This window comes from Pongo abelii, chromosome 1 (genome assembly GCF_028885655.2).
Source record: "Pongo abelii isolate AG06213 chromosome 1, NHGRI_mPonAbe1-v2.0_pri, whole genome shotgun sequence".
NCBI classification, from domain to species: domain Eukaryota; kingdom Metazoa; phylum Chordata; class Mammalia; order Primates; family Hominidae; genus Pongo; species Pongo abelii.
Window position 1 is genome coordinate 216204809 of NC_071985.2, and position 23341 is coordinate 216228149.

At 51.9% G+C, this 23341-nt stretch overlaps 1 protein-coding gene across 1 annotated transcript in view; it reads right to left on the minus strand.

Annotated features, from left to right (window-relative positions):
* Positions 1-4297: 4297 nt before the first annotated feature.
* The window catches only part of PADI4 (peptidyl arginine deiminase 4), a 57539-nt gene continuing 38495 nt past the window's right edge, over positions 4298-23341 (minus strand). The window contains exons 10-16 of the mRNA XM_024253522.3: positions 22185-22292; positions 13419-13573; positions 11956-12100; positions 11618-11720; positions 9488-9558; positions 8986-9114; positions 4298-4866 (exon numbers count right to left, since the gene is read on the minus strand). Of these exons, the coding sequence (XP_024109290.2) occupies positions 4633-4866; positions 8986-9114; positions 9488-9558; positions 11618-11720; positions 11956-12100; positions 13419-13573; positions 22185-22292 (945 nt within the window). The 3' untranslated portion in view covers positions 4298-4632. The remainder of the gene's footprint in view (positions 4867-8985; positions 9115-9487; positions 9559-11617; positions 11721-11955; positions 12101-13418; positions 13574-22184; positions 22293-23341) is intronic.

A 23341-nucleotide genomic window follows, 5' to 3' on the forward strand; every position in this document is an offset into this window, starting at 1 on the left:
CCAAGTAGCTGGGATTACAGGCGTCCACCACCATGCCCAGCTAATTTTTGTATTTTTAGTAGAGAAGGGGTTTCACCATGTTGGTCAGGCTGGTCTCAAACTCCTGACCTCAGGTGATAAGCCCACCTCGGCCTCCCAAAGTGCTGGGATTACAGGTGTGAGCCACCACGCCCAGCCAGAGTTTCCCTTTTTAAACTCTTGCCTTCACCCCAGAAAGTCGAAGCGGTTGCTTTTGATGTGAATCCAACCACTCCCCCATTGCTAGTTTTGGTAAATAAAGTCACCTTCTACCATATTTTGCTCTTGTTATTGGGCTCGAGCTCTCCAAGTGGCATTGGCTGGACCTGCTTGGGTTACATGATCATAAAGTAACTTTGTATTGACTCCTGCACTCCTCACATGCTTATTCCATGCAGAAGTTCTCTCTCGGCAACTCAGGTTTTCTCATCATGCTTAAGCCATCAGAAGTCCCACGGTCACTTGAGGTCACTGTGGTAGGCACTGTGGTATGCCACTGCGCCCCCCTTTAGGGGGAGGCACTCATGCCCCCAGCTGCTGCGAGTGCCACAAGTCTCTCTTCTGGAATTGCCTTCTGTGCCTAGGAGCGGCTTCTGGGGACAGCCACATCCAATGTGGGGGGACAAAGGCCAGGTTGCCTTGTCTGAATGCAGGACAACTCTGAGGCCCTTCCCCAGCCCCCAAGATACCCCGTGCATTGCCTGAAGCCTTGAGGCAACTGCATCCCAGTTCAGTATCTCCCTCTGAGACCCACACTCCCTCCCAGGTGTGCTTCCTGAAACACCCTTCCCCGGCACCCCCCATAAACCTCCTGCAGGCAAATATCTATCTAAGAATCTGTTTCCAGGAACCAGACATAAAACATTCTCAATTCAGGAGTTGGAAAGTCGACTCCCACACAAAAGACGCGGTTTTATAAAGGGGAATCTTCACCCTTTCCTATGAGGGCTTAATGCAGGTGCAAGGCTTAAGAGCTGTGGAAAGGAAAGGAGGTGCCTGGCTTATTTCTTTCCTATTCTGCTGGCTGCAGCAGGCATGTGGTGATTTCCAACCTACAGTAGGTGGAATAATGGCACCCAAGAGAGATCAGGTCCTAATCCCCGGAACCTGTAAGTCGTCTCATATAGAAAGAGTCTTTGTTTGCAGAGAGGTGAATGAAGATCTTGGGATGGGGAGATTGTCCTGGACTATCCGGATGGGCTCCAAATATCATCACAAGTGTCCTTAGAAGGGAGAGGCAGAGGGAGATTTGACACACACAGAAGAGAAAAACATGTGACCAGGGAGGCAGAGATTGGCATGAGGCAGCCACTAGCTGAGGAATGCTGGCAGAAGCTAGAAGAGAAACTCTCCTCCTAAAGCCTTTGGAGCTGGGATGGCCCTGCTGATACCTGAATTTCAGCCCAGTGAGACTGATTTTGATCTCCTGGTCTCCGGAACTGAGAGAGGGTCCATCTCTGTTGTTTTAAGCCTTTTAGTTCGTGATGATTTGTAACAGCAGCTTCGGGAAACTCCTATGTGGTCTCTGGCGAAGGGAGAGGTGGGAGCAAGGCAAAAGGAACAGGGAAGTTTTTGTTTGATGGGCACGATCAGGGGATGGCTCTGTGCTCTAGGGGGCTGGTAGCACTTTCTCTCCCGTGGGCTTCCCTGGCTCCTCCAGAGACACCTCCCACCTGCAACCCATATGTGGCTGGGGTAACATCTGCGTATCTCCATGTCCCCTGATGCCAGGGGTGCCTTATCCACCAGCTTGTCTCTGAGTCCTTCCCCAGCCCTAGGAATCCACCAAAAATCTTCAGTTTTATCTGCTAAGTCCTGTTCGCTGCTCGAGGCAGCCCTATCGGCCAGGTTTGGGGCTGAACTCATACCTTCTGGTCCACAGAAACACTCATGTCCTTTGCTTCAGCACATTTGGGGCTGGGGGAGCAGCTGATTGTCTTCAGAGCAGCGTGTTTTGACCCAGGTTTTATGGATCCCCTTCTCCTTAGTGGGCAGGGCAGAGGCTTTTCAAAAAAAAAATACAGTTTTTATTTATTTATTTAGAGACAGAGTCTCACTCTATGCCCAGGCTGGAGTGCAGTGGCACAATATTGGCTCACTGCAACCTCCGCCTCCTGGGTTCAAGCAATTCTCGTGCCTCAGCCTCCAGAGTAGCTGGGACTACAGGCAAACGCCACCACGCCCGGCTAATTTTTGTACTTTTAGTAGAGATGGGGTTTCACCATGTTGGCCAGGATGGTCTCAAACTCCTAACCTCTGGTGATCTGCCTGCCTTGGCCTCCCAAAGCGCTGGGATTACAGGCGTGAGCCACTGTACCTGGCCCATCTTAACCATTTTTAAGTGTACAGTTCAACAAAGTTAAGTATATTTACATTGTTGTGAAACAGGTCTCCAGAACTTTTTCATCTTGCAAATCTGAAACTCTACACCCATTCAACAACTCCCTTCTTCTTGCTCCTGCAGTACCTGGCAACCACCATTCTACCTTTTTTTTTTTTTTTTTTTTTGTTTGAGACAGAGTCTTACTCTGTTGCCCAGGCTGGAGTGTAGTGGGGCGACCTTGGCTCATTGCAACCTCCACCTCCCAGGCTCAAGTGATTCATGTGCCCCAGCCTCCTGAGTAGCTGAGATTACAGGAACCCCACACCTGGCTAATTTTTCATATTTTTAGTAGAGATGGGGTTTCGCTATCTTGACAAAGCTGGTCTCAAACTCCTGACCTCAAGTGATCCACCTGCCTCGGATTCCCAAAGTGCTGGGATTACAGGTGTGAGTCACCTGGCCCAGCCTCTACTTTCTGTTCCTGTGAATTTTTCTAGATAACTCATGTAAGTGGAATCATACAGGATTTCTCTTTTTGTAACTGGCTTATTTCCCATAGCGTAATGTGCTCAAAGCATATTCATGTTGTAACATGTGACAAGATTTCCTTCCTTATTTTTGAGACTGGGTCTCACTCACTCTGTCACCCAGGCTGGAGTGCAGTGGCACAATCACGGCTCACTGCAGCCTCGACCTCCCTAGGCTCAGGTGATCCTCCCACGTCTGTCTCCCAAGTAGGTAGGACTATAGGTATGCACCACCATGCCCAACTCTTTTTTATTTTTATTATTATTATTTTTTTTGTAGAGATAAGGATTTGCTGTGTTGTCCAGGCTGATCTCAAATTCGTGGGCTCAAGCGATTTGCCCACCTTGGCCTCCCCAAATGCTGGGGTTACAGGTGTGAGCCACCAGGCCTGGCCTTCCTTCCTTCTTTTTAAGGCTGAATAATATTCCATAGCCAGGGTGGACAGATTGCTTGAGCCTAGGAGTTTAAGATCAGCCTGGGCAACATGGTAAAACCCCCCCTCTTAAAAAAAAAAAAGGAGATCTTGCTTTCAGATATTTACCCAGAAGTGGGATTGCTGGATCATATACCAGTTGTATTTCTAATTGTTTTTAGGAACCTCTATACTTTTTTCCATAGCAGTTGCATCATTTCATTTTACAATCCCACCAATAGTGCACAAGGGTTCCAATTTCTCAACATCCTCACCAACACTTTTTTTTTTATAGTAGCCATTCTAATGCATGTGAGGTCACTGTGGCTTTGATTTGCATTTCTCTGATGGTTAGTGATGGTAAGCATCTCTTCATGTGCTTGTTGGCCATTTGTATATCATCTTTGGAGAAATGTTATACTCGAGGGTTTACTTCCAGGCTTTCTATTCTATTCCATAGGTCTATTTGTCTTTATGAACATGCCACACTGTTTTGATGACTGTAGCTTGTAGTATGTTTTGAAATCAGGAAGTTTGAAGGCAGAGGCTTTTGATATTCATCTTTTCCACCATCATATGTTCTCCATGACCTACATGAAAATAACAGGATCCCTGGGTGTTCTCTGAACATCTCGGACCCTTTTGAGCCAATATCTGGTCTCAATTTTAATAATCTCAAGCCATCGAGTTTTATTTTCTACAGAGGAATCTAAGTCTTTATGTCGAAGTCATAAAAGGCAATATACAAAAAGAACACCGAGGAGATGAGTTACTTCATTCCACAAAAATCCATCGCTGTCAGTATGTAGGTGAATGCCCAGTTGTAGGTGAATTTAAAGAGGGATATGCCCAGACTCTCAGTGGGGCTCACACCTCCCCTGCTCCCTCCTCCTCCTCTTCTTGGAAAGGTCCCGTGAGAAACTCAGAACGAACTAGGATCATGCAAAATTTTATAACCCAAATACATGTCTGGGAGCAAAAGACACACACAATAACGTGGCCTTCAGCGCAGCCTGTTAACACTTTTCAGTTTATTTTGTGATAGTCAATTCAACCATGACAAATGAGTGAATGAATGAATGATACCAACAACATCTTGACCTCATGTACAAAGTGACTTAAAAAAACTTTATTGTGGCTTCTTAGAGCAGAACTGAGTGTGCAATGCTAGGACCATTTTGGGATCTTCAGAGTGGGAAACTGGGACATCACAGGAGAAGAAAGCAAGCCACTGCTGGGAGGGCTGACTGCCCCCAGGGAGCCACAATATTCACCAAAGCTCTTGCTTGCCACACTGCAGAGGACCCAGCGACATCTGCCCAGGAGGGAGAGGACGCCAGAGAAGATGGGCTCAGGGCACCATGTTCCACCACTTGAAGGAGAAGGGCTTTCTGCGCACGTTGGTGCCGCAGTGCACCTCCCCATGCCTGATGTGGTAGGTGAAGAAGTCATTGATGAAGGTGCAGTGGAGGCCCAGTGGCTCCAGCAGGGAACACACCTTCTCCTCCAGGCAGCAGTGGCCGTTGATGATGGGCCCGAAGGGCTTGGGGATGCCCAGGTGCTTCCCTAGCACCAGCATGTTCACCTGCAGAGAAGTGAGGGTTCAGGTCACAGGCAGCAGCGGGCAGCCTGCAGCGCAATCCGAGCAGCCCCTCCCTTCTCTGACCTTTGGAAATAATAGCCCCTCCAGGGGTGATGGCTCAGACCTGTAGTCCCAGCACTTTGGGAGGCTGAGGCAGGAGGATCGCTTGAGCCCAAGAGTTTGAGACCAGCCTGGGCAACACGGTGAGACCCCATCTCTACAAAAAGTATTTTTTAAAATTAGCTTGGCATGGTGGTGCGTGCCTGTGGTCCCAGCTATTTTGGAGGCTGAGGCAGGAGGATCACTTGAGCCCAGGAGGTCAAGGCTGCAGTGAGCTGTGATTGTGCCACTGCACTCCAGCCTGTCAGCTTGGGCAACAGTACGAGACTCTATCTCAAAAATAAAAATTGCTGGGTGTGGTGGCTCATGCCTGTAATCCCAGAACTTGGGGAGGCCGAGGCGAGTGGATCACCTGAGGTCAGGAGTTCGAGACCAGCTTGGCCAACACGGTGAAACCCTGTCTCTACTAAAAATACAAAAATTAGCCAGGTGTGCCTGTAATCCCAGCTACTTGGGAGGCTGAGGCAGGAGGATCGCTTGAACCCAGGAGGTGGAGGTTGCAGTGAGCCGAGATCGTTCCAATGCACACCAGCCTGGGCGACAGAGCGAGACTCTGTCTCAAAAATTAAAACAAAATAAAAATAATAGTCCCACTTTAAAATGAGAAAACTGAGACCCAGACGTGGAAAATGGTTTGCCTAAGGCTACCCAGCTATACTTGGACTACAGCTATTAGACTCCAAGTTCCATACTCTTATTTTTAAATTTAAAAAATGTAGATTTGGGGGTACATATGCATATTTATTACATGGGTATATTGCTTACTGGTGGGCTTCTAGTGTATCCATTACCCAAACAGTGAACATCATAACCCGATAGGTAATTTTCCAGCCCTCACCTCGCTCTCATTCTCTCCATTTTGGGGGTCCTCAGTGCCTATTATTTCCATCTCTGTGTCTACGTGTACCCACTGTTTAGCTTCTACCTATATGTGAGAACATGCAGTATTTGATTTTCTGTTTTAGTTCACTTAGGATAATGCCTCCAGCTCCATCATGTTGCTGTGAAGGACATTATTTCATTTTTTTTTTTTTTTTTATTTTGAGACAGGGTCTTACTCTTCACCCAGGCTAGAGTTCAGGGTGTGATCTCAGCTCACTGCAATGTCCACCTCCTGGGCTCAAGCAATCCTCCTGCCTCAGCAGATGCCACCATGCCTTGCTAATTTTTGTATTTTTTGTAGAGACAGAGTTTCTCCATGTTGCTCAGGCTGGTCTTGAACTCCTGGACTCAGGCAATCCTCCCGCCTAAGCCTCCCAAAGTGCTGGGATTACAGGTATGAGCCACCTGTCCTGGCTGATTTTGTTCTTTCTGATGCTGCCCATGCTCTTAACACTACATTCTCCTCCCCTACCTGCCACCTTCTGATAAACTCTTTCCATTACTCAGGGCCCAGCTCAGATAGCAGCCCCTCTGTGAAACTGCCCATGAATCCCTGAGCTCTGGCAGTCACTCCTGCTCTATGTTCCCATAACTCCCAGCACTGCGCCTTGCACGTAGTAGGCACTCAATAAACATCTGTTGACTGGATGGATAAATGACTGCCTCTGTTATGGCACTTTCCATATGTAAATAATGTATGTAAATGACTCTGCTTCCTCCATTAGATTGGCAGGCAGCCCAGTGAGGTGGAAAGGTGAGGATTTTGGCTGTAGGCTTATGTAGGTTTGAATCCCAACTCTGCTATTCAATAGCTGTGTGGCCTTAGGCAAGTCACATCACCCCTCTGAGCCTCATCAGCAAAATGAGCCCAACACACATTTCCATTGCAATGACAATTAGGTAAGAACACCTAGGCACAGAACTGTGCTGGCACATAGTAGGTGCACAGCCATTTTCCATGGGTCATGAGTCCTCAAGGGGGCATCTCATTCTTTGCCACCGCCTAGACACAGCTCATGCATGCTAAGTGCCTCGTACTGTTCATCCCTCTGCCTGTTGCACTCCCTCTTCCCCGCCTCCCACAGCCAGCTCCCGGGAGAGAGTCTGGTCTCATGCTCAGGCTCCCTCTGGGGACCTTGAACAGTGAAGGCACACAGTCAGCCCTCAGCGTTGCTGACTACCATAGCCATGGGCGTCCACTTTCATTCCTGCACTGGGAAGCCTGGCTTGGCCAAACTGGAGGGAAACAAAATGCTTGGGGTCAATACTTTAATTCCTTTTGGCCAAGGAAACCTTTATTCTACACACAATCTTTTGCAGAATGTCAATGCAGAAACAGAAAATCTGAACCACTAGATTTGAGGCACTGCCTTGGAACTCAAGGGCCCTAGGGAACCCAGTTTGAAAACCACTATTGTAGGGCCTGCTGGCTCCTCCCTGAACTGTAACCCCCAGCTCCAGAAGAAGTGGGTGGCTGGGGTTCCCCAATAGGACCGGGTGAAGTCTCTTCCTGGGTCTCGGGTATGCTCTGAAGAGAGGGAGGAACGGGGCCAAAGAATGGCAAAAACACAATGGATGATATCAAGACAGCACTTGGGGCCACAGTGAATGCTCAAGACAAAGGTGGGACCACCCACAAGTGCAGTCTCCAGAAGGTGAATCCCACTCAGCCTAGGCAGTACCAGCCCCACCTCCTCATGGAGGCCTTTCCGGACCCCCCAGTCTGAGGTGGTGCCCTGACGTGTGTCCCTGTTATGGTGCATAAGGCAACTTGAGGGTGTCTTGTTTGTTGGTTGACTCCCTATCCATCCCTCCATCCCGTGCACCACCCCGGAGCCCCAGGGAAGCTGCTAGGTGGGAAGGTAGCATGGTGGTTATGGCATGGGGTCTGAAGCCAGAGCCCTGGCGGAGGCGACAATAGACTCTGACCCCCGGAATTGTTGTGAGATACCAGAAGGTGCTCTGGAAGTGGTACAGGGCCATACAAGCCTGTATAGAGCACCCTTGGCATAAGTGACTCCATCTTAGAAAAAGACTCCATCTTACATTTCAAAAGGCACCATGCTAACAGGAAGCAGATGTTTGCCTAATCAACAGAGACTGCACCCAACCAGATAGGGACATAAGCAGGCATACTCCATTACTATCAGTCCTCACCAGAGGACTCTGGCTATAAAAAGAGCAGGTCTTCACTAGCGCAAGATGACTGTCTTTTTTTTTTTTTTTTTTTTTTTTTCTGAGACAAAGTCTCACTCTGTCACCCAGGCTGGAGTGCAATAGTGCGATCTTGGCTTACTGCAACCTCTGTCTCCCAAGTTCAAGTGATTCTCCTGCTTCTGCCTCCCAAGTAGTTGGGATTACAGGCTCCTGCCAGCACACCTGGCTAATTTTTGTATTTTTAGTAGAGACGGGGGTGTCACCATGTTAGCCAGGCTGGTGTCGAACTCCTGACCTCAAGTGATCCACCCGCTTTGGCCTACTAAAGTGCTAGGATTACAGGCATGAGCCACCGCACCTGGCCTCAAGATGACTGTCTTAACAGACACTGTCTTGCTGTCACTAGTGATTAGCACCTGGCACCCGCTGTTGAAGGCTCTGCCAAAATTACACTCTTCCTTGCAAGATGTTGATGTCCATTTAGATCAGCCCAGGACCCTCTCCTTGTCCACATCACTCTCCTTGGACTGGTTCACTGACCCCTTTTCCTATCCCCTGCTCTCTTGATGTTAAATATTGCTTTGTTTGATGTGAATGTTTCATCTGTGACATTTCTGTGTTGATTAAGTACACTACTATGTATGGTTTGCAGTACTGACTGACTTGTGGAGTGGCTTGAGCCTGTGTGCCCAGGGCTCTGCCCACCTGAGGACTGCCCCTGGGGAACTCCGTGTGGCTTGTGGATTTTATGTTGGAAATAGCATCAGTAGAAGCCAGACCTTGTGGAAAGACACCAACGTGCATGGACCTGGTCACGTCTGACCTTGTACCACTCAGCACAAAGCTACAAATGGTTACGGAGAGCAGCCAAGCCCTCTGGGACCGCCCAGGTGCCCCGCTGGCCTTTCAGGCTGAGCTACCTCCATGCCACACCGTGGGGTTTTAAAGCCGCCACCTCCTCACCATGTTGGGGAAAAAGGCTTCGGCCTTGGAGAACTCTTTGAGCTTGAAGAGCTGCGGGATGTCAATGATGTCACTCTCGGCCAGGCCCAGCTCCCGCTTCAGCAGCTCGCGGTTCCAGTCGATGCATCTCTTGGGGGAGGGGCAGGGGCAGTGAGTGGGGGACTGCTGGCAGTGGGGGTTGGGGGGGTGGCGGACAGTGTGGGCCTGAGGCTCCCTGCCCGAGGGAAGGACCTGGGACAGTGTCAGGAAGGCAGTGAAGGTGGCTGCCAGGCCTCCCTGCACAGAGGGGCCTCTGGCCAGTGCTCTTGGGGGACCCTGGGGCCTCCCATTCCCTCTGCTCCCTCAGCCTCTCCCAGTCTCTGCTTCTGCCCTTGCTTCTGTGTCTCTGTCTTCCAGTGCATCCTGAGACCCTGAGCCTCTACTTGCCTCTAATCACTGGGAAAGTGGCTGAGCGGGGGACAGGGCATCAGTTCTGCTGGGGTGTGGGCACCCAGGCTCCTACCTCCACAAATGAATTATGTTCTCTCAATGTCTTGTTTGACAGAATGTTCTTTATTTTCTGCGTTTTTTTTTCTGTCATGGAGAAAAAGAAAAAAAAGGCAAATGAACTTAGAAGTCGATTTCCCTCTTCCCAGCCAGTGCCAGGTGGGGACTCAGTGTTCCCATCTATAAAATGGAGTCAGTAATAATTCTTACCATACAGGTTTGCTGTGAGCATCTGCAAGTCAAATGCCTTTAATACAATATTTTAGCAGTATAAGTTCTCGTTAAAAATGTTGTTCTCACCTCATTTAAATTCTTTTTAAAATATATTTTTAGAGTGTAATTTTTTTTTTTTTTTTTTTTTGAGACAGAGCTTTGCTCTGTCGCCCAGGCTGGAGTGCAGTGGTGTGATCTTGACTCACTGCAACCTCCACCTCCCGAGTTCAAGCGATTCTCCTGCCTCAGCCTCCCCAGTAGCTGGGATTACAGGTGCGCACCACTGTGCCCAGCTAATTTTTGTACTTTTAGTAAAGTCGGGGTTTCACCATGTTGGCCAGGCTGGACTCGAACTCTTGACCTCAGGTGATCCACCCGCCTCAGCCTCCCAAAGTGCTAGGATTACAGGTGTGAGCCACCACACTCGGCCTAGTTTTATGTTTTCTTTTTTTTTTTTTTTTTTGAGACGGAGTCTTGCTCTGTCACCCAGGCTAGAGTGCAGTGGCACATTCTCGGCTCACTGCAACCTCCACCTCCCGGGTTCAAGTGATTCTCCTGCCTCAGCCTCCCAAGTACCTGGGATTACAGGCACCTGCCACCATGCCCGGCTAATTTTTGTATTTTTAGTAGAGACGGGGTTTCACCATCTTGGCCTGGCTGGCCTCGAACTCCTGAACTCGTGATCCACCCGCCTCGTCCTCCCAAAGTGCTGGGATTACAGGCATGAACCATCGCGCCCAGCCTAGTTTAGTGTATTTTAATAGCACACTTACAGGAACAGCACAGAAAACAGACAACATTAAAAATATCTACTTGCATGCAGGACAGACAGCTCAGAAAAGTATAGTGAATGGATGGAATCTACTGTGTGATAAAAATGCTACAAATACCATTTAGTTGCCGTCAATAAGAAATTTCCTTGTTTTAAGCCAGGCGTGGTGGCTCACGCCTGTAACCCCAGCACTTTGGGAAGCTGAGGTGGGTGGATCACCAGGTCAGGAATTCGAGACCAGCCTGGCCAGCATGGCAAAACCCCATCTCTACTAAAAATACAAAACATTAGCCAGGTGTGGTGGTGCACACCTGTAATCCCAGCTACTCGGAAGGCTGGGGCAGGAGAATCACTCGAACCCGGGATGCAGAGGCTGCAGAGAGCCGAGATCGCGCCATTGCACTCCAGCCTGGGCAATAGAGGAAAACTTCGTTTCAAAAGAAAAGAATGTCCAGAAAAATTTAACAGGTTTACTTATAATTATTATAAAGTTGAACCACTGAAACTTGTTCACTGGAACATTTTGCCTTGCATTAATGCTAAATTATCTTATCTCCAAAGAGATCCCATCGAGAGAGGAAGAAACAGGTCCGCCCTCTCCTGATGCCACACAACATACTCATATCTGAGGTGGAGCTCTCAGCCACAGAGGCTTCTCAGCCCGTGGGCCCGGCCCATGTCTGTGAGCTCTGCTGAAAGAGTAATATTTCATCTGTGCTCCAGCTATACCGAACCTCCCCCGGGTCCTCACACACATCGTGCTTTCTCCTGCCTCTGAGCCGCCCCACCCCCTGTCCCTCTGCCTGTGGTATCTCTCTTCCTCTCATTTCCCTGCCCCGTTTGCCCAGCCAACCCCTACTTGCATGCTCCTGCTTGGCCTTTTCCTCCTCCAAGAAGGCTTCCCTGAGCTCCATGCACTCAGACACCCCTCAAAGCCCCCGTGTTGGAGCTGTTCTGTTGACTCACTTCCCCCTGGCCTGTGAGCCCAGAGGGCAGCGAGCTGTTCTGCCCTGTTCACACAGTCTCCCTAGCACTTGGCACAGTGCCTGGCACACAGTAGGTGCTCAGATGCTACCCTCCTGGATGATTCCCTCCAGGCAACAGCGGACCACGGGAAGCAGGAAGGTGCACAGACAGGAGAACAAGGCAGGGCCGACTTACTCTTGATCCCTTCGAACAGCAGGGCCTCCCCGTGGCCCTCATTCTGCTGCTCCTGGAACAGTTTGTAGCAGGACCTGGGGCTGGCCAGGAGCAGCCGGAAGCCCTGGAGGCAGAAACACTGGGGTTAGAGGTCAGCTTTGCCCCTGGGGCTCCCAAGGAGGGTGGATCTGCTGAGGGTGGGAGGAGTGTGGACTTGGACCCAAGCTGGCCACCTCCTCTACTGCCATCCTAAGGGTGAAGGAAAAATAGACTCAGACAAGTAAAGTTGCTCCCACCCCAGGCAGAGGGTCTACCCAGGAAGGAGGCATGGCTTCCTGAGGCAGCCCCCAAGACTGTACCTTCCTGTCGGGTGCAGGCACAAAGCTCAGGAACTCGTCCACATGGCCCACGGACAGCCAGTCAGAATAGAGCTTCACAGGGGCCTGCACCTGCTGGGCACTGAGGAAGTCCTGCAGGGCCTGGTGCATCTGCCGGCTGTCACTGCTGTCATGGCAGGGTTAAAGGGGTGTTATTGGCAGCAAGGACTACAGGGAAGTCCCTGAAGGATAAGGGGCTTGGCAAAAAGGTCAGGGTTCTCCTTCAGCTGAAAAAGGGATGCAGGAGTCTAGAATGCCTTTATTTTATCCCCTAACATTTGAGAAATTAAGGAATTGTCATTCTAGTTTTATTGGGGGAAACTGAGGCACAGAGTCACTAAGGTAAGTAGGACAGAGCTTAGCCTCAGAAAGCACTGCCTCTTGAGTTAGATGAGATGCTGGTGTTCTGGGTACACATGGGGTTTAGAGCCAGTCTGACCTAAGTCGGTGATCTCTTGTTAGCCATGTGGCCTTGGGGACATTCCTTCACCTGTTTGAGCCTCAGTTTTCTCCTAAAAAAAAAAATTAGTGTTCCAGTGCCTTGTTCTTCCTCATTTTTTTTTTTTTTTTTTTTTTTTTTTTTTTTTTGAGACAGAGTCTTGCTCTGTTGCCCAGGCTGGCACAATCTCAGCTCACTACAACCTCCGCCTCCCGGGATCAAGCGATTCTCCTGCCTCAGCCTGCCGAGTAGCTGGGATTACAGGCATGCACCACGAGGCCCAGCTAATTTTTGTATTTTTAGTAGAGACGGGGTTTCACCACGTTAGTCAGGCTGGTCTTGAACTCCCGACCTCAGGTAATCCACCCACTTCGGCCTCCCGAAGTGCTGGAATTACAGGTGTGAGTCACTGCACCCAGCCTCTTCTTCTCGTTCAATAGATTCTAGCCATCCTGGCCTTGCACGCAGGAGCTCATTCCTGCCTCAGGGCCTTTGCACATGCACTTTCATCTGCCAGGAACTCTCTGTCCCAGATCTCCATGTGGCCCTGTCCCTTCTGTCATTAGGCCTCAGTTCAAAAGCCCCTTCCCCAGAGAGGCCCTCCCTGGTCACCCTAACAGTTCCTATTCCTCCCGTGCCCCTCTCTTTTGTTTTTGTCATTTGAAATTATCTTGTCTACTTTTCTATCATCTGTTTCCCTACTAGAGTGGTGGTAAGGACTTGTCTTTCATGTCCACGGCTGCATTCCCAGCTCTCAGAACATTCTGGATGCTCAGTAAATATTCACTGACTGAAAGAGGGTAAGTGGCAGAGCTGGAATTGAACTTGGGTCTATGGGCTCCAAAGCCCGCATTCCTCACCCTGCGCTTGAATTCCTCTCACACTCCCTCAAGTCTGTTGGGCTGTCTAGGGTCGGAAGCAGGAAGGCGAGGCTTCCACTCTGGCCTCTGCTTTTCCACAGCATCCCTGGGTCCTGGCCAACCCTTCCTGTTACTCCCTTCCTTACCTGGGATAACAGCTGTCCCCGAAGAGAATCCTGCCCAGCGGGTATTCCTTGCCTCTGACTGTGACCGGGGGGCTCACTTCCAGGTTCCCAAAGGAGTCCAGTCCACTGATACCCCCTGTTTGGGGCCCTCGAGTTACATAGCCAAAATCTGGACCCTGAGATAGGAGAAGGGAGTGCAAAGAGTTAGAGGAATGAGGTCCCTAGTGAAGGGTCTGGGGGTCCAAGTTTAGAGATGAACTTGGGCACAGGAAGTAAGTCAGTACCGTCTGCAGCTGGTACATAGCAGGTGCTGTTATCATGTGTGGAAGGTTAAAGGAATGTTGAGTTCATTCAATGGACAAGAAAAGGGACTAGCATTTGTTGGGTCCATAATGCGTGCCAGCTGCTTGGTAAACCTTAATTTGGGCATAAAACGAATCTGTAAAACATCATTTTTTTCCCCCTTAAGACAGAGTCTTGCTCTGTTGCCCAGGCTGGAGTGCAGTGGTGTGATCTCAGCCCACTGCAACCTCCGCCTCTGGGTTCAAGCAATACTCCTCAGCCTCCTGAGTAGCTGGGACTACAGGCACGCCCCACCACACACAGCTAATTTTTTTTTTTTTTTTTTTAGTAGAGATGGGGTTTCACCATGTTGGCCAGGCTAGTCTTGGATTCCTGACCTCAAGTGATCCATCTGCCTTGACCTCCCAAAGTGCTGGGATTACAGGCATCAGCCACCATGCCCAGCCACATTTATTCTCTTAAAGTTCTGGCGGCCAGAAGTGTGAAATCAGTTTCACTGGGCTTAAGTCCAGGGATGAGAGAGCTCGTTCCTCCTGGAGACCCTGAGGAAAGAATCTATTATATTTCCTTGTCTTTTTCAGCTTCTAATAGCCACCTTGGCTGGCAGCCCCTTCTTTCACCTTCAAAGATCTCCAGTCTCTGCTTCCATCATCACAGGCCCTCCCACATTCCAGGATAAACCAGGATAATCACCCCATCACAAGATCTCTAACATAATCACATTCAGCAAAGTCCCTTTTACCATATAAGGAAACATCAGGTTCGGGGGGATTAGGATGTAGGGGGTCCATTATTCAGTCCACCGCCCATCTCCCCTGCCTCCCAGGAGAGGGTACATCTAGCCTTCTACACATAGATGGTCCATTCCCTGAGGCTTCATCGGGGCCATGAACTCCCTGAGAGTAGACGCCAAATTGTGTGCCCAGGTGTGAGTTTCTGGGAAGATGAGTAGGTCTCAAGGAGGTCTGTGATCTCCAAATTTACTTCTTCACTGCAGTTTTGACCTCCTGGGCTCAAATGATCCTCCCGCCTCAGCCTCCCGAGTAGCTGGGACCACAGGTGGATGCTATCACAACCTGGCTAATTTTTAAAGTTGTTTTTTACTGTGGAGATGGGGGTCTCACTATGTTGCCCAGGCTGGTCTCAAACTCCTGGGCTCAATCTTCCTGCCTCGGCTCCCAGAGTGTTGGGATTATAGGTGTGAGCTACTATGCCTGGCCTGATTCCAAAAATTTAACAATCACATTTCCAGTTCCTCTCTCCACTTCTCTCTAAAACCCAGACCAACCCGCTTCCCCCACCCATCAAAGCTTTCCTTGTCCAGGTCTCCATGAACACATGGCCATATCCCAAGTGCAATGCTGGGGCCTTGCCTTCCCCTCAGAAGCCCCTGAATCAGCCGGTCACGCCTGCGTTCTCCGCACACTTTCTGCACTTGGCTTTCAGGACACCGGGGGATCCTGGTTCACCTCCAACCTCACTTGCCCCTTCAGTGGTCCTGCCGAGTCTCATGGAATTCCATTCCCGAGCTGACAACCCTCATGTTCGCATCTCTGGGCATCCCTTCCCTCCCAAACATCAGATGTGTATCCAGGCTCACCTGATTTCCCATTTGGATGTTGACCAATTGTCTCCCACTTGCCCTAAACAGAACTTTGGGTCCCCTCTTCCCACCCCCTCATTCTTCATCAACCTGTTCCTTCTCCCACAGTTCTCCCCTCCCAGGGGATGGTGACTGCCACCCACAGAGGTCACAGCCTTGCTGTCAGCTTTGGCTTGCCTCTCTCATAGTGGGGGTCAGAATGTCCTGCTCGCTCTGCCTTCCAGACATATTCGGAATCTCATGGCTTCTCACCTCCTCCGGCCACACCCTGCCTGCACTCCCAGCATCCCTCACCTGCCCACTCCCTTCCCCTTTGCCTCTGCTCTCTTTACTCAACACGTAGCAGGGCCTGTTCCCTTTTCTAACAAACCAGACCATAATCCTCCTCTGTTTAAGACCGTGTGATGATTCTCAGTTTCTAAACAAGCGGCCTCAACAGTAGCCAACAAGCCCAACCCCATCCGGTCATCCCGTCCCTTCCCCATCACCTCCGACCACAGCCTCTCCTACCGCCCCCCATCTCCTCCCATCACCTCCCTGACAGCCTCTCCTACTGCCTCCCATCACCTCCCTGACCGCCTCTCCTCCCACCTCCCATCACCTCCCTGACCGCCTCTCCTCCCACCTCCCATCACCTCCCTGACCGCCTCTCCTCCCATCACCTCCCTGACCGCCTCTCCTCCCACCTCCCATCACCTCCCTGACCGCCCCCCATCTCCTCCCATCACCTCCCTGACCGCCTCTCCTCCCACCTCCCATCACCTCCCTGACCGCCTCTCCTCCCACCTCCCATCACCTCCCTGACCGCCTCTCCTCCCACCTCCCATCACCTCCCTGACCGCCTCTCCTACTGCCTCCCATCACCTCCCTGACTGCCTCTCCTCCCACCTCCCATCACCTCCCTGACTGCCTCTCCTCCCACCTCCCATCACCTCCCTGACCGCCTCTCCTCCCACCTCCCATCACCTCCCTGACCGCCCCCCATCTCCTCCCATCACCTCCCTGACCGCCTCTCCTCCCACCTCCCATCACCTCCCTGACCGCCTCTCCTCCCACCTCCCATCACCTCCCTGACCGCCTCTCCTCCCACCTCCCATCACCTCCCTGACCGCCTCTCCTCCCACCTCCCATCACCTCCCTGACCGCCTCTCCTCCCACCTCCCATCACCTCCCTGACCGCCTCTCCTCCCACCTCCCATCACCTCCCTGACCGCCTCTCCGACTGCCTCTCATCACCTCCCTGATTGCCTCTCCTCCCACCTCCCATCTCCTCCCTGACCGCCTCTCCTCCCACCTCCCATCATCTCCCTGACCGCCTCTCCTACCGCCTCCCATCACCTCCCTGATTGCCTCTCCTACTGCCTCCCATCACCTCCCTGATTGCCTCTCCTCCCACCTCCCATCTCCTCCCTGACGGCCTCTCCTACTGCCTCCCATCACCTCCCTGACCGCCTCTCCTACTGCCTCCCATCACCTCCCTGACCGCCTCTCCTACTGCCTCCCATCACCTCCCTGATTGCCTCTCCTACTGCCTCCCATCACCTCCCTGACCGCCTCTCCTACCACCTCCCATCACCTCCCTGACTGCCTCTCCTACCGCCTCCCATCACCTCCCTGACCGCCTCTCCTACCGCCTCCCATCACCTCCCTGACCGCCTCTCCTACTGCCTCCCATCACCTCCCTGACCGCCTCTCCTACTGCCTCCCATCATCTCCCTGATTGCCTCTCCTACCGCCTCCCATCACCTCCCTGACCGCCTCTCCTACCGTCTCCCATCACCTCCCTGATTGCCTCTCCTACTGCCTCCCATCACCTCCCTGATTGCCTCTCCTACTGCCTCTCATCACCTCCCTGATTGCCTCTCCTCCCACCTCCCATCTCCTCCCTGACCGCCTCTCCTCCCACCTCCCATCACCTCCTTGACCGCCTCTCCTACTGCCTCCCATCACCTCCCTGACCGCCTCTCCTACCGCCTCCCATCACCTCCCTGACTGCCTCTCCTACTGCCTCCCATCACCTCCCTGACCGCCTCTCCTCCCACCTCCCATCACCTCCCTGACCGCCTCTCCGACTGCCTCTCATCACCTCCCTGATTGCCTCTCCTACTGCCTCCCATCACCTCCCTGACCGCCTCTCCTACCACCTCCCATCACCTCCCTGATTGCCTCTCCTACTGCCTCCCATCTCCTCCCTGACCGCCTCTCCTACTGCCTCCCATCACCTCCCTGACCGCCTCTCCTACTGCCTCCCATCACCTCCCTGACCGCCTCTCCTACTGCCTCCCATCACCTCCCTGATTGCCTCTCCTACTGCCTCCCATCACCTGCCTGACTGCCTCTCCTACTGCCTCCCATCACCTCCCTGATTGCCTCTCCTACCACTTCCCATCACCTCCCTGACCGCCTCTCCTACTGCCTCCCATCACCTCCCTGACCGCCTCTCCTACTGCCTCCCATCACCTCCCTGATTGCCTCTCCTACCGCCTCCCATCACCTCCCTGATTGCCTCTCCTACCGCCTCCCATCACCTCCCTGACCGCCTCTCCTACCACCTCCCATCACCTCCCTGATTGCCTCTCCTACTGCCTCCCATCACCTCCCTGATTGCCTCTCCTACCGCCTCCCATCACCTCCCTGACCGCCTCTCCTACCGCCTCCCATCACCTCCCTGATTGCCTCTCCTACTGCCTCCCATCACCTCCCTGATTGCCTCTCCTACCACCTCCCATCACCTCCCTGATTGCCTCTCCTACTGCCTCCCATCACCTCCCTGATTGCCTCTCCTACTGCCTCTCATCACCTCCCTGATTGCCTCTCCTACCGCCTCTCATCACCTCCCTGACTGCCTCTCCTACCACCTCCCATCACCTCCCTGACCGCCTCTCCTACTGCCTCCCATCACCTCCCTGACCGCCTCTCCTACTGCCCCCCATCTCCTCCCATCACCTCCCTGACCGCCTCTCCTACTGCCTCCCATCACCTCCCTGACCGCCTCTCCTACTGCCTCCCATCACCTCCCTGATTGCCTCTCCTACTGCCTCCCATCACCTCCCTGACCGCCTTTTCTACCACCTCCCATCACCTCCCTGACCGCCTCTCCTCCTGGTTGCTCTGCTCCACCCCTCCAGGCCCTCTTGCTATTCTGGAACACTCAAGGCATGCTCCTGCCCCAGGGCCTTTGCACTGGCTGTTTCACTAACTACAACACTCTTCACCCAGACACACACTCACATGGCCAACTCGCTCACCTCCCTCAAGCATCTGCTGCAAGATCAGCTTCTCTGTGAAGCCCACCCTGACCATCCTATTTAAGAATGCAATCTTTTTTTTTTTTTTTTTTGAGACCAGGTCTCACTCCTATTGCCCATGCTGGAATGCAGTGGCATGATCATGGCTCATTGCAGCCTCACCCTTCAGGGTTCAAGGATCCTCCCACCTCAGCCTCCTAAGTAGCTGGAACTATAGGCATGTACCACCATGCCTGGCTTATTTTTATTTTTATTTTTAATTTTTTTTTTGTAGAGACACGGTTTCACTATGGTGCCTAGGCTGGTCTCAAACTCCTGGGCTCAAGTAATCCACCAGCCTTGGCCTCCCAAAGTGCTGGGATTACTGGAATGAGCCACCAGACTCGGCTTCGAGAAAGTAACCTAATCCACCTTCCCTGCCACGCTGACACCTATGAGCCCCTCCATTCCGCTCTACTCTGTCTTTCCCTGTAGCTTTTTTCCCCTCTGAGACAAGGTCTCATCTGTCGCCCAGTGCGACAGATGAGTGCAGTGGTGCAATCATGACTCACTGCAGCCTTGACCTCCTGGGCTCAAGCGATCCTCCCACCTCAGCCTCTCTAGTAGCTGGGACTACAGGCATGTGTTACCATGCCTAGCTAATTAAAACAATTTTTTTTTTGTGGGGACAAGGTCTCGTTATGTTGCCCAGTCTGGTCTCAAACTCCTGGGCTCAAACAATTCTTCCACCCTGGGCTTCCAAAGTGCTAGGATTACAGGTATGAGCCACCGCGCCCGGCACCTGTAGCTCCTGACATCCCCTTCCAAGGAACCATATAACTGCTTTGTTCTATTCATTGTCTGCTGTCTGTCTCTCTCGGCCAGAATGTCCCCTCCGTGAGGTCAGGGACCTTGACGTTGCTCCCTGTCATATCCCAGGTGCCTAGAACAAGGCCCGGCTGAGTATGTGTTCAAACAGTGTTTGATGAATGAATGTAAATTCATCCACATCACTGCCCTGGCTGTTGTTGTGAGAGGAGGTCAGTTATACAGCCTTCAGTCTTGGATTTCTGCAGGCAAATGAAGGCATGTCCATAGTCCGCAGAAGTGTCCCCCCAAGAGTGGGCTGTGCGGGGGACGCTCACGGATGTCAGGTGATGCAGCCTGAGGCACAACATTGGAAAGCTGTTGCCCTTCTCATTTTCCTCCAGTCTTTTCTGGTTCCTCAAAAATTCAAGTTTCAGTGATGCAAACACATCCTTGACACCTGCTAATCTCTCATTTTAACAACCAGAGAGCTGACCTCGAGCTCAGAGATGCTGCAGTCACTTGTAACGAGCTGGCTTTGGTAGCAAGATCTTGTTTCAGTTCTGTTTAACTTCACAGTTGCCTTCTGTCTGCAGGAAGTGCTGCTGGTTTCCCATTGATGGTGGTGATAGAAAATTTACTGACGATGCTTACGGGAAGAACACCCACTGTGTGTGAAGCTTTGTGCCAGCTGCCCGATGGACAGCGTAAGGCATAACAGCCTCAGGCCCAGCAGCGCAGGCAACGAAAAGTAGATGAACGAGTCCATGATTTTAACAAAATACACTGAAGAAGTCAACAGGGGGCTGTAGTGGAGAAGGCTAGGAGTTGGGGTAGGAGTAGGGATCCCTCCTTTAGCATCAGGGAAGGCCTCACTGAGTAGGGAATAGAAGCTGAAACCTGAAGGCTGAGAAGCAGCCAGCCCAGTGAACAGGGAACAGCATTGCAAGCAGAGGGAACGGCATATGCAAAGACCGTGAGGTGGGGAAACGTTAGACAAGTTTGAAGAACACGAAGGAGGCCAGTGGAGATGGGGCTGGGTAAGGGACAGCGAGAGTGGCCTACAATGGTGCTGGAGAGGCAGGTGGGGCCAAAGCCTGGTGCCGAGAGTGACTTTTTCTCCAATTCTTTTCATTCTGTCTGAGTGATTTGGGTGTTTTTTGTTGTTGTTTTTTCTTTTTTTTTTTTTAGACACAGTCTTGCTCTGTCACCTAGGCTGGAGTGCAGTGGTGCAATCTCGGCTCACTGCAACCTCTGCCTCCTGGGTTCGAGAGATTCTCCTGCCACAGCCTCTTGAGAAGATGGGAATACAGGCACACACCACCATGCCCAGCTAATTTTTGTATTTTTAGTAGAGACGGGATTTCACCATGTTGGCCAGGCTGGTCTCAAACTTCTGACCTCAGGTGATCCATCCTCCTTGGCCTCCCAAACTGCTGGGATTACAGGTGTGAGCCACCACACCTGGCCTCATTCTGAGTGATTTGAGTCGGAATACACAGATGTGCTTAGCTGAGGGACCAGTGCTGCCTGCTTTCATCCAAAGTTGTCTGTGGGAAAGGGGACAACAACGGTGCCGAGGTGTCCGTCTGTCTGTCCAGCAGGACTTGTGGCATCAGAAAATCTGGCCTTTGTTATACTTGGAGCATCAAAGTAGGAGACACAGCCACTGAACCAGGCAGGACTGAAAGCAGCGGAAAGAGGGCAAAGTCACAGTGGCAGCTGGCTGGTTCGCCCCAACGCTGCTGAAACAGGATGAACTCGACCCCATGGCTGAGTGCACACTGTGAATCCAACAGCATCTCTGCATCTCCACCGCTCGGCGCACAGCTTGGCCAGGAGGAAGCAACACTCGGGACAAGTTGTTGAGTTTAACTGAAGTTTCATTCTGAAGCCTTCTGTGTGGGCAGGGCCACTCTCCCTTCCCTTGGGGCACAGTACAGATGCTTGTCGGAAAGCCATTTGTCCTAGCAAACCTTGGACCCCACACTCCTTCCGTCGTTTTCCCTGGGCACCTTGAGCCAAGAGGCTGCCAGGGCTCAGAGTGCAGGCCTGGGGTCTTCCTGGGAAAGCAGGGAGAGGGAGGCAGGGTGGGGAAAAGCATGCTCACCAAGCCGGACTGGCTGGGTTTGAATTCCAACTTCTCCACTCTGAGCCTCAGTTTCTTCTTCTATAAAATGGGCCTATTGATAGCATCTCCATAAAAGTTTATCAAATTAAATGAGTCAGTGCAGGTAGAGAATGCAGCACTGGCTAACACACAACTCATGCCCAATAAATGCAACTATTATTATTATTGTTCTGTGCTGAGTTTGCATCAACCTGCCAGGCTAGTCAAGCATGAGTCGGCAATATGTCACTTCCCACCTCCACATGGACAGCCTCTGGCTGATAAAGTCACACCCAGGAAATGACCACTGATCCACTGATCCCAAAACCCCCCACATCCCAGATAGAGCCCCTGAAGGCCAAACACCACCCGTAAGACAGAGCCTCCAGCTGGGCATTGGGAAAGATTCCAGCCCTGGCCCCACCTCCGCCTTGCAGCAAGAGCTTCTTCAAGAGCACAAGAAGGTCCAAGCCTGAGCCACCTCCTCGGCAGGGTTACCTGGAGATCAAGCTGAGCTCACGGGTGACAAGGGTTTTGGGAAATGAAGAGCCAGATCTTATCTTGGTAATAAAAAAATAACAAGCTCCACCTACATGCGCCCACTTTGGGAGGAATTCCACCTGCTTGCACTGGGCTGCTCAGCCACAGGCACGGGCGGGGAAGGCAGGCTAAAAGGAGGGAGCCTCAAGACAAGAGGGTTTCGGCAGCTGTGTCCCCTCCCCACCCCATGCAGGTACCATCACGCGTTTGACGGGAAACTCCTTCAGGCCTCTGTTCCTTGGAGAGTCAAAGACCACGGGCATCGTTTTGTGTGGGGCTTGGATGTAACCGATCTCCATTTCATCCTGTGGGAGTGAGTGAAGAGGAGGCTGTTGCACGTGCTGTCTGGGTCTTGGTGCCCGACGCCAGGATGAGGGCATGAAACCATCCACTCACTCTCACTCTTGCAGTCTAGGGCACTTTCCTATGAGATGTTTGATCTCAGAGAAGGGGCTCAGAAAGCGGAGCTTATTGCCCCCTATTTGCCCAGTGCATGAGAGGCCATGAGCCTGCAGGAGTGCCCTTCCCTCCCACTCCTGGTGGTGCCTGGGCCAGTGCTGGGGACCCCTGGTGAGCAAAACTGAGACCCCTCCTCAAGGTGAGAAAACAAAGGAGCCAGGCAGTGGGCACCAGGGTTAGGAGGTGATGAAAGGGTGAGAGATTGAGGGGTCTGTGGGGACACAGAGGAGGGGCTCCCGATGCAGCTAGGATGGGCCAGAGAAGACGTGTTGGCGCCAGGGCTCCCGGCCTCCTCTCCAAAGGAGGGCAGATAAGACCCAGCCTGGGCCACTGGAGCGGGCAGGAGGAGCACGGGGAGGGTTCAGAAATGAATCTGCTGAAAATTCTGCCTCCGCAGGCTTGTATTCTAGCAGGCAGATGGGATGTTGGACATAATCACTACTATAAGTTACTATTAGGATGAACCAGACGAAAGTTCCACTCTTGCAAATCAAAAATGGCACATATCAGCAATTTCACACAGGTCAACCTGGTATCAAAAAAATGGAATGGCGGCCAGGTGCAGTAACTCACGCCTGTAAGCCCAGCACTTTGGGAGGCTGAGGTGGGTGGATTACCTGAGGTCAGGGGTTCGAGACCAGCCTGACCAACATGGAGAAACCCCATCTCTACTAAAAATACAAAATCAGCCAGGCGTGGTGGCACATGCCTGTAATCACAGTTACTCGGGAGGCTGAGGCAGGAGACTCACTTGAACCCGGGAGGCAGAGGTTGTGGTGAGCCGAGATCATGCCATTGCACTCCAGCCTGGGCAACAAGAGCGAAAAAAAAAAAAAAAGATGGAATGGCAAGAAAGGAAGAGAGGATGTTGTGTGAGGGTAAAAAGAAGGAGGGA